The following is a 10,877-nucleotide window of genomic DNA, read 5'->3' on the forward strand; positions in this document are numbered from 1 at the left end:
CCATTTCCATAAGTCTATACCTTGCCACGAGGCTGGTGGCTTACCGACATCTTCACATGCTGCTGGTCATGGCGGCAGCTGGCAGTGTCTCTCCGCCTCAGCCTTCCGCTTCCCAAAATTCTCCTCTCTCCTTGTCCCACCTACTTCCTGCCTGGCCACTGGCCAATCAGTGTTTTATTTGACATACAGTCCATCCCACAGCAGGAGAAGGAGAAGAAAAGAAAAAGAAAAGAGGGTTTTGTTTTTGTTTTTGTTTTTTGAGATGGGGTCTCACTGTGTAGCCCTCAAGCTCACAGAGATACACCCTCTCTCTGCTTTCCTAGTGCTAGGATTAAAGGTAAGCCAGGAAAAGCTTTTTAAAAACTACACGTGCCATTATTTAAATTTATTTACTGTATATATTTAAGGTATAGGTGTTTTGATATACTTAGGGGAAAACTTGATGAGGAAATATTATTAAAGACTAATTTACATTTGAGTGATGGGGTGTTTAGATCAGTTTATTAATGGAGCGTGTATTATAATGTGTGTCACAGTCATCTTAAATTTTCCCCTTAGGTGAGTGACGTTAATGATGATGTCAGGAGAGCAGCAGTAGAGTCACTTGGCTTCATTTTATTCAGGTAATAATTTTTGGCTTCAGATTCTGTTTGTATTCCATTTCTTAAGTAGAGTCTTAAATACCTGAACATATTGAAGTTCAGAGTGAGGCCATAGGTTGGTTCTGTGTGTCTGGGAAAAAAAGCGTTGTGAGTTGAGAAGTAAAATCTTTTCAGTTTTCTTTAATGTCTGCTTGTTTTAATTGTTGGCCTCTTATTTCCTGTGGCTCATACATGGGCCAAATCACAGTTTCAGCAGCAGGTGTCACCCGTGAGCTGTCTTTTGTTAGTAAACTCCTTTCCTCCCATCATAGTCAGGTTGCACTAATAAGTCAAATGAGTTGTGTGTTTGTACTGTGTTAGCCAAGCTGGTCCTGAACTCGGGTTCGAGAGAGTTTCCTGCCTCAGCTTCCTAAGGAGCAGAGGTTGCAAGTGTATACCCTGCATGTGGCTTATTGAAGAATCGTAATGAGTTGTTTTCCAGAATACCTTCTTGAAGAGGTAGGGACTAGGAATTATTGAGAGACTATCTTGCTTAAAACATTTTTGTAGATGAAGAAAATTAAATGTGGTCAGTAAGTTTAGGGAACTAGAGTTCTTTAAATTTTAATTCAATGCATTTTCTCTAAATATGAATATTTAAAGGTGAAAGGAACTTAGAAATCAGTAAGCATTCTTTTTAAATGTTTTCTACATTTACTTATTTATATATGTATGTCTGTGGGCATGTGTGTACCACTGTGCTTGTGTGGAGGTGAGAGAAAAACTTGCGAGTCAGTTCTCTCCTTGCACCATGTGGATCCCAGAGATTAAACTCAAGTCATCAGGCTTGGCAGCGAAGTGCCTTTACCTACTAAACCATCCTATTGGCCCATATTAAATACATATTTTTTTTTTTTTTGTGATATATATTTTTTATTGTACAATACCATTCAGTTCTACATATCAGCCATGGGTTCCCCTATTCTCCCCCCTCCCACGCCCTCCCCTTACCCCCAGCCCACCCTCCATTCCCACTTCCTCCAGGACAAGCCCCCGAGGACTGTGATCAACTTGGTAGACTCAGTCCAGGGAGGTCCAGTCCCTTCCTCCCAGACTAAGCCAAGTGTCCCTGCATAAGCTCCAGGTTTCAAACAGCCAACTCATGGAATGAGCACAGGACTTGGTCCCACTGCCTAGATGCCTCCCAAACTGATCAAGACAATCAACTGTCTCACCTATTCAGAGGGCCTGATCCAGCTGGGAGCCCCTCAGCCTTTGGTTCATAGTTCATGTGTTTCCATTCATTTGGCTATTTTTTTTCAATAATTGAGTAAAACTGAAATTGATTATATGCCACAGTCATCCTAGGGACCTCCATGCTATATATATAGCCTCTATGGTTTTATGGGTTGTGGTCTGATTGTTCATTTTATATCTAGAATCCACCAATGAGTGAGTACATACCATAACTGTCTTTCTGGGTTTGGGTTACCTCACTCAGGATGATTTTTTCTAGTTCCATCCATTTGCCTGCAAATTTCATGCTTTCATTGTTTTTCTCTGCTGAGTAGTACTCCATTGTGTATATGTACCACATTTTTTTCATCCATTCTTCCGTTGATGGGCATCTAGGTTGTTTCCAGGTTCTGGCTATTACAAATAGTGCTGCTATGAACATAGCTGAGCATGTATCTTTATGGTATGTATCAGCATTCTTTGGGTATATGCCCAAGAGTGGGATGGCTGGGTCTTGAGGTAGTTCGATTCCTAATTTTCTGAGAAACCGCCATACTGATTTCCACAGTGGTTGTACAAGTTTACATTCCCACCAACAGTGGAGGAGTGTTCCCTTTGCTCCACATCCTCTCCAACATTGGTTGTCATTGGTGTTTTTGATCTTAGCCATTCTAACAGGTGTAAGGTGGTATCTCAGAGTCGTTTTGATTTGCATTTCTCTGATGATTAAGGATGTTGAGCATTTCTTTAAATGTCTTTCAGCCATTTGTAGTTCTTGTTTTGTGAATTCTCTGTTTAGCTCTTTAGCCCATTTTTTAATTGGACTGTTCAGTGCTTTGATGTCTAGTTTCTTGAGTTCTTTATATATTGTGGAGATCAATCCTCTGTCAGATGTGGGGTTGGTGAAGATCTTTTCCCAATCTGTTGGGTGTCTTTTTGTCTTATTGACTGTGTCTTTTGCCCTGCAAAAGCTTCTCAGTTTTGAGAGGTCCCATTTATTAATGGTTGTGCTCAGGGTCTGTGCTGTCGGTGTTTTATTTAGGAAATGGTCTCCAGTGCCAATGTGTTCAAGAGTGCTTCCTATCTTCTTTTCTATTAAGTTTAGTGTAACTGGATTTATGTTTAGGTCTTTGATCCACTTGGACTTGAGTTTTGTGCATGGTGACAGATATGGATCTATTTGTAATCTTTTACATATTGACATCCAGTTATGCCAGCACCATTTGTTGAAGATACTTTCTTTGTTCCATTGTATAGTTTTGGCTCCTTTGTCAAAAACCAGGTGTTCATATGTGCATGGATTAATGTCAGGGTCTTCAATTCGATTCCATTGGTCCGTATGTCGGTTTTTATACCAGTACCAAGCTGTTTTTATTACTATAGCTCTATAGTAGAGTTTGAGGTCCGGGATGGTGATGCCTCCAAAGGTTGCTTTATCGTATAGGATTCTTTTAGCTATTCTGGGTCTTTTGTTTTTCCATATAAAGTTGAGTATTTTTCTTTCCAAGTCTGTGAAGAATTGTGTTGGGATTTTGATGGGGATTGCATTGAATCTGTAGATTACTTTTGGTAAGATTGCCATTTTTACTATGTTAATCCTGCCTATCCATGAGCATGGGAGATCCTTCCATTTTCTGATATCTTCTTCAATTTCTTTCTTTAGAGATTTAAAGTTCTTATCAAAAAGGTCTTTCACTTGTTTAGTTAGTGTTATCCCAAGGTATTTTATATTATTTGTGGCTATTGTAAAGGGTGATGTTTCTCTGACTTCTTTCTCAGCCCTTTTATCATTTGTGTATAGGAGGGCTACTGATTTTTTTGAGTTGATCTTGTATCCTGCCACTTGACTGAAGGAGTTTATCAGCTGTAGAAGTTCCCTGGTAGAGTTTTTGGGGTCACTTATGTATACTATCATATCATCTGCAAATAGTGAAAGTTTGACTTCTTCCTTGCCAATTTGTATCCCTTTGATCTCCTTTTGTTGTCTTATTGCTCTAGCTAGAACTTCTAGTACTATATTGAATAAATATGGGGAGAGTGGACAGCCTTGTCTTGTTCCTGAATTTAGTGGTATCGCTTTGAGTTTCTCTCCATTTAATTTGATGTTTGCTGTTGGCTTGCTATAAATTGTTTTTATTATGTTTAGAAATGTTCCTTGTATTCCTATTCTTTCTAAGACCTTTATCATGAAGGGGTGTTGGATTTTGTCAAAGGCTTTTTCAGCATCTAGGGAGATGATCATGTGGTTTTTTTCTTTCAGTTTGTTTATATGGTGTATTACATTGACTGATTTCCGTATGTTGAACCATCCTTGCATCCCTGGGATGAATCCTACTTGGTCGTGATGGATGATTGTTTTGATGTATTCTTGGATTCGGTTTGCCAATATTTTGTTGAGTATTTTTGCATCAATGTTCATGAGGGAGATTGGTCTGTAGTTCTCTTTCTTTGTTGCATCTTTGTGTGGTTTGGGTATCAGGGTAATTGTAGCCTCATAAAAAGAGTTTGGTAGTTTTCCTTCTGTTTCTATTGTGTGGAACACTTTGAAGAGGATTGGTATTAGTTCTTCTTTGAAAGTCAGGTAGAATTCTGCACTGAAACCATCTGGTCCTGGGCTTTTTTTAGTTGGGAGACTTTTGATGACTGTTTCTATTTCTTTAGGGGTTATTGGTCTATTTAAATGGTTTATCTGGTCTTGATTTAATTTTGGTATTTGGTATTTATCCAGAAAATTGTCCATTTCTTCCTGGTTTTCCATTTTTGTGGAGTACAGGTTTTTGAAGTATGATCTGATGATTCTCTGGATTTCCTCATTGTCTGTTGTTATGTCTCCCTTTTCATTTCTGATTTTGTGAATTTGGGTGTTCTCTCTTTGCCTTTTGGTTAATTTGGCTAGTGGTTTGTCTATCTTGTTGATTTTTTCAAAGAACCAACTCTTTGTTTCATTGATTTTTTGTATTGTTCTCTTGTTTTCTATTTCGTTGATTTCAGCCCTCAATTTGATTATTTCCTGGCGTCTATTTCTCCTGGGTGAGTTTGTTTCTTTTTGTTCTAGAGCTTTCAGTTGTGCTGTTAATTCATTGGTATGGGATTGCTCCATCTTCTTTATGTGTGCATTTAGAGCTATGAATTTTCCTCTTAGCACTGCTTTCATAGTGTCCCATAAGTTTGGGTATGTTGTACTTTCATTTTCATTGAATTCTAGGAACTCTTTAATTTCTGTCTTTATTTCTTCCTTGACCCATTGATGTTTCAGGTGGGTATTATTCAGTTTCCATGAGTTTGTGGGTTTTCTATAATTTTTGTTGTTATTGAGTTCTAACTTTAAGGCTTGGTGGTCTGATAAAATACAGGAGGTTATTCCAATTTTTTTGTATCTGTTGAGATTTGTTTTGTGTCCAAGCATGTGGTCAATTTTTGAGAAGGTTCCATGGGGTGCTGAGAAGAAGGTATATTCTTTTGTGTTAGGATGGAATATTCTGTATATATCTATTAGGTCCATTTGAGTCATAACATCTGTTAGGTCCTTTATTTCTTTGTTAAGTTTCAGTCTGGTAGATCTATCTTTTGGTGAGAGTGGTGTGTTAAAATCTCCCACTACTAATGTGTGGGGTTTGATGTGCGTTTTAAACTTTAGTAGTGTTTCTTTTATGAATGTGGGTGCTTTTGTATTTGGAGCATAAATGTTTAGAATCGAGACTTCATCTTGGTGGATTTTTCCTGTGATGAATATGTAATGTCCATCCTGGTCTCTTTTGATTGATTTTAGTTTGAAGTCTATTTTATTAGATATTAGGATAGCTACACCAGCTTGTTTCTTAGGTCCATTTGCTTGGAAAACCTTTTCCCAGCCCTTTACTCGGAGGTAGTGTCTGTCTTTGGAGTTAAGGTGTGTTTCTTGTATGCAGCATATGGATGGGTCCTGTTTTCTAATCCATTCTGTTAGTCTGTGTCTTTTTATAGGTGAGTTGAGACCATTGATATTGATGGATATTAATGACCAGTGATTGTTAATTCCTGTTATTTTTTTGGTTGTGTTGTGTTGTCCTGTGGTGTATGTTGGTGTAGGATTATCTATTGCTTGATTTTTCATGGATGTGTTTAGCTTCTTTGGGTTGAATTTTCCCTTCTAGTGCTTTCTGTAGGGCTGGGTTTGTGGACAGGTATTGATTAAATCTGGTTTTATCCTGGAATATTTTGTTTACTCCGCCTATGGTGATTAAGAGTTTTGCTGGGTATAATAGTCTGGGTTGGCATCCATGGTCTCTTAGTGTCTGCATGAGGTTTGTCCATGATCTTCTATCTTTCATAGTCTCTATTGAGTAGTCTGGTGTTATTCTGATGGGTTTGCCTTTATATGTTACTTGGTCCTTTTCCTTTGCAGCTCTTAATATTTTTTCTTTATTCTGTGTGTTTAGTGTTTTGATTATTATGTGGCGAGGGGACTTTTTTTTTGGATCCAGCCTATTCGGTGTTCTGTAAGCTTCTTGTATCTTCATAGGTATTTCTTTCTTTAGGTTAGGAAAGTTTTCTTCTATGATTTTGTTGAATATATTTTCTGTGCCTTTGAGTTGGTATTCTTCTCCTTCTTCTATCCCTATTATTCTTAGGTTTGGTCTTTTCATGGTGTCCCAAATTTCCTGGACGTTTTGTGTTAGGACTTTTTTGTCTTTATTGTTTTCTTTGACTGACGAATCTATTTTCTCTATCGTGTCTTCAGTTTCAGAGATTCTCTGTTCCATCTCTTGCAATCGGTTGGTTATGCTTGTTTCTGTAGTTCCTGTTCGTTTAGTCAGGATTTCTATTTCCAGCATTCCCTCAGCATGTGTTTTCTTTATTGTCTCAAATTCATTTTTCAGATCTTGGAATGTTTCTTTCATCTGTTTAATTGCTTTTTCTTGGCTTTCTTTGATTTCTTCCCATTTTTTGTTCGTTTTTTCTTCCATTTCTTTAAGGGAGTTTTTTATTTCCTCTTTAATGGAGTTTTTCATTTCCTCTTTAAGGGAAGTTTTTATTTCCTCTTTAAGGGAGTTTTTTATTTCCTCTTTAAGGAAAGTTTTTATTTCCTCTTTAAGGTAGTTTTTCAATTCCTCTTTAAGGAAAGTTTTTATTTCCTCATTGAGGGAATGTTTTATTTCTTCTTTAAGGGCCTCTATCATCTTCTTAATGTCATTTTTAGGGTTGATTTCTTCTGTTTCTTCTGTCATGGTATGTTTAGGTCTTGCAGGTGTAGAATCACTAGGTTCTGATGTTGCCATATAGGTCTTTATGTTGTTGCTTGTATTTTTGCACTGGCGCCTACTCATCTCTTCCTCTGTGAGGTGCAGGTGGTGTCTGTGTCTGAGAGTGCCTCTCTTGTTCTAATTTTTAGTCTTGGTTTAGTAGGGGTTCTTGGTTAAATTGGTGCTTTTGGGCTATTTCTTCAGGGGCAGCTGATTTCGATCGGTGAATTATATACTTATGATTCTGGTGATCTGGTTTGGTGTCTGGGTAGCGCCTTCTTCTGTGTTCTCAGGTCACTTTTTGTTCATTTGTCAACTCCTCAGCTGATCTTGTTTCTTCAGACTTTAAGCTGTGGGCATCTGAATCCTCTCCCAGATGGGTTTCAGCTGAGCAGGGTAGTCTCACCAACACCTCCAAGTTGTTGGGTTTCACAGGATCAGCAGCTGGGCCCTGGGTTGTCCTCAGACGGAGTGTTCAGATTCGTTCTGGTTCTGACCCACGGAGATAGCTTCTTCCCCAGATGTTGGGGTTAGGGGCGTCCCTGTTCCAAGCTATGTCTGCTTGTCTCCGTCCCTGGGCCTGTTTACCTCTGCGGTCCGCCGCCGGGCCTGTATGTCCCTGTCAGCTGCCGCTGGGTCTGTCTGCCTCTGGGGGCCGCCACCGGGCCTGAATGTCCCTGTCGGCCGCTGCACGTCTACCTCAGCGGGCTGCCGCTGGGCCCGTCTTCCTCCACAGGCCGCCGCCACAGGCCTACCTGCGTCTGCTTGTCTTCGCCGCCGGGCCTGTCTGCCTCTGTGGACCGCCGCTGGGCCTGATTGTCTCTGCCGGCTGCCGCCGGGCCTGAATATCTCTGTCGGCTGCCGCCGCTGGGCCCGTCTACCTCAGCAGGCTGCTGCTGGGCCCGTCTACCTCCGCGGGCCGCCGCCGCAGGCCTACCTGCGTCTGCTTGTCTCTGCCGCCGGGCCTGTCTACCTCTGTGGGCCGCCGCTGGGACTGAATGTCTCTGCCGGCTGCCTCCGGGCCTGAATATCCCTGTAGGCTGTCGCCGCTGGGCCCGTCTACCTCAGCGGGCTGCTGCTGGGCCCGTCTACCTCCGCGGGCCGCCGCTGCAGGCCTACCTGCGTCTCTAAATACATATTTTTAAGCTAAGGCTATAAATTTGACAATAGTTGGCAAAGTTCCCATTGTTGTGGAGCTAAATGATGAGCCTTAGATTCCAGACGGTCTCAGGACAAATCTAGCTTTCTCTCCCCCATGCTTTTGTCAGAGCTCTGTCTTGTTTGAAGAGGCCCTAACAAAATATTGTTCTCAGATTCCTTGTTGCAGTTAATATTTGAGGAGTGTCTGTCCTGTTGTCTAAAATTCTTGCATGTTTTCTCATGTGACATCATTTACCTTCAAGCATGTGCTTCATGTCTTTTTTTTTATGTGTACAAGTATTTTACCTACATATATGTATGTGCATCACATGTGTACAGTGTCAACAGAGGCCAGAAATGGGTGTCAGATCTCCTGGAACCGGTTCAAGGCAGTTGTGAGCCACTGGTGGGGGTGCTGGGAGTGACCAAGTCCTTCCTCTGCAAAAGCAGCAAATGTTCTTAACGGCTCAGCCTTCTCTCTTCCTCTGGTAGAGTCAGGGTTTGGTTTTTGAGCCAGGTTCTTGCTCCAGGCCGGCTTCTATTCACTATGACTATGTAGCCCAGGCTGCCTTCTACCTCACAATCATCCTGCCTCAGCCTCCCAAGTGCTAGGATTACAAGTGTTACCATCATCTCTGGTCTCTTAAAATGACCCTGCAGTCATTTAGCTTATACTACAACTATCTTGATTTTTTAGAAAATTTTTTAGTTATGCTTATTGGACATAAATATCAAAAACATTTATTTGTTCTTTCTCAACAGTAATGAAATTATCTTTGTGTAAAATTCTCATCTGTATTATTCTCTTTATTCACAAGATAGACTGTGCAGGTATACTATTTTCAGTCTTCCTCCAGATTTGGAAACCATTATTCGTTTATAATGATTATGATCAGTGATAAAAATAGGACTGGGGTTGTAGCTTAGTGGTAGAGCAATTTTCTGCTATCTGCAAGACCCTGAGTTTGATCCCCAGCACTGTGTCAGAAGACAAAACAAACAAACAAATGAAACAGGTTTTAAAAAATTGACAGGCATCATGGTAGTACATGCCCATAATCGCACCCTCAGAAAGATCATAAGTTTAAGGCTAACCTTGGCTACATATACAGAGACACTCACACCCCCCTTTTTTTTCCCTTAATGTGTGTGGGTGTTTTGCCTGCATGTATATCTGTGTACCACTTTCATACCACCATCAGATTCTTTGGAACTGGAGTTACAGTTGTGAGCCACCATGTGAGTGCTGGGAATCAAACCTAGAAGAACAGCCAGTACTCTTAACCACTGAGTAATCTCTCTAGCCCCATCAAATTACAGACTTCTTTAAAGTATTCATAAATAGAAATTACAATTAAATACCAGTGGTAAAATTTTGAGAAAATGTTGTCCCTTTTCACAAATAATTTAAAGTAATATTGGAAGCTAGTTTATAGATTTTGTTATTATTTTTGTAGGTGTGTGGTAATGGAAGTCTACAAACAGTATAGAGCATGTTGGGCAGTACTTTGGTAGTATTGCTGGTAGCTATGTGTTTAGAGTTCCTGAAACAACTGTGTGTGCTTCCAGGTGCATACAGTGTAGCGCTTAGACTATTATCAGTACAGTGCCTGCCAACAGCCGCCTTAGGGTTGGGGGAGTGGCTTGGCAGTAAGACACTTGTCTTGGCATTCATGAGTCCCTGGGTTTAATCTATAGCATCAGGAAGGGGAGGGAAATAATCTGTTTACTATGACAAGAATATGAATTTTAACATATGGCAGACTCATCAGATTATATCCTCAAACCAAAACAATGATTTTTGTCTGTGTCTGGCTTTTGTTTGTTTTATTATTTTTGGGGGGAGAAGTATAATTTATTTTGTTGTTTTGTTTTGTTTTAACTGAACTAACACATCTGTATGCTGTATTAAGACCACTAGGGGAAAGTGCCTAATATTTTAATGATAAATTAATTAAAATTTGAAATCTACTTTGCCTAGCAGATGGTGCAGAGCCCATGCATGCATGCACATGTTGGGGTCTGTGCCATTGTTCTAGGTGCTCTTACACTAGAGGAAGTACAGCTCAGCTTTAGATGGCAAAGCTAAGATACGAGCTCGTCATTGCCACCTCCTCCAGCCTGAATTTGTTTACCATTTGTGTGAGTAGCGTTGAATGAATACACCAGCCATCAATGGAACTGACTACCATTCACTGATCCCTGTTAAGAATGGCACAGAATGTAGATGCAAAAACTGAGGTGCAGTTAAACTAAATATCATTTCTGAATTCAGTCAGCTGTCCAGTGGAGGTTGTGCTCATTTCTGGCCTAAACAGTGCAAGGTGAGGTAACAAACAGTAAGGGAGAATTGTGCTAGAAGTTCAGCCACATTGTTGGGTGAGCACGGGCAGGTGTGACCTCAGTTTATGAGATTACTCCCTTACACTTAGGTCTCTGGAATGGAGTTCCATAGTCCCTGTTTCAGCATGTTGATTCAAACCTTTGAGGAACATAGTCTGGTTCAAGTACCTAAGGGCAATTTCGTTTGCTTTCTCCTCCTCGTCCTCTTCCAGTGGACCTGCCTCTGCTGATTAAATGCCTGTTAACAGTCTGCTTCTAAGGTCTGTTACATTGCCCGACGTCTAACTACTGTCCTCTCCATTTCTTCTGTCAAGATAGTTTCCTGAGTGTACTATGTCACCATTACAGCCACTCT

At 40.4% G+C, this 10,877-nt stretch overlaps 1 protein-coding gene across 1 annotated transcript in view; it reads left to right on the plus strand.

Moving 5' to 3' along the window:
- Positions 1 to 10,877, plus strand: part of Psmd1 (proteasome 26S subunit, non-ATPase 1) — an 88,871-nt gene that overhangs the window by 32,562 nt on the left and 45,432 nt on the right. The window contains exon 16 of the mRNA XM_006984197.4: positions 559 to 623. Within this exon, the coding sequence (XP_006984259.1) occupies positions 559 to 623 (65 nt within the window). The remainder of the gene's footprint in view (positions 1 to 558; positions 624 to 10,877) is intronic.

The sequence above is a fragment of the Peromyscus maniculatus genome, chromosome 13 (assembly GCF_049852395.1).
Source record: "Peromyscus maniculatus bairdii isolate BWxNUB_F1_BW_parent chromosome 13, HU_Pman_BW_mat_3.1, whole genome shotgun sequence".
In the NCBI taxonomy this organism is placed as follows: domain Eukaryota; kingdom Metazoa; phylum Chordata; class Mammalia; order Rodentia; family Cricetidae; genus Peromyscus; species Peromyscus maniculatus.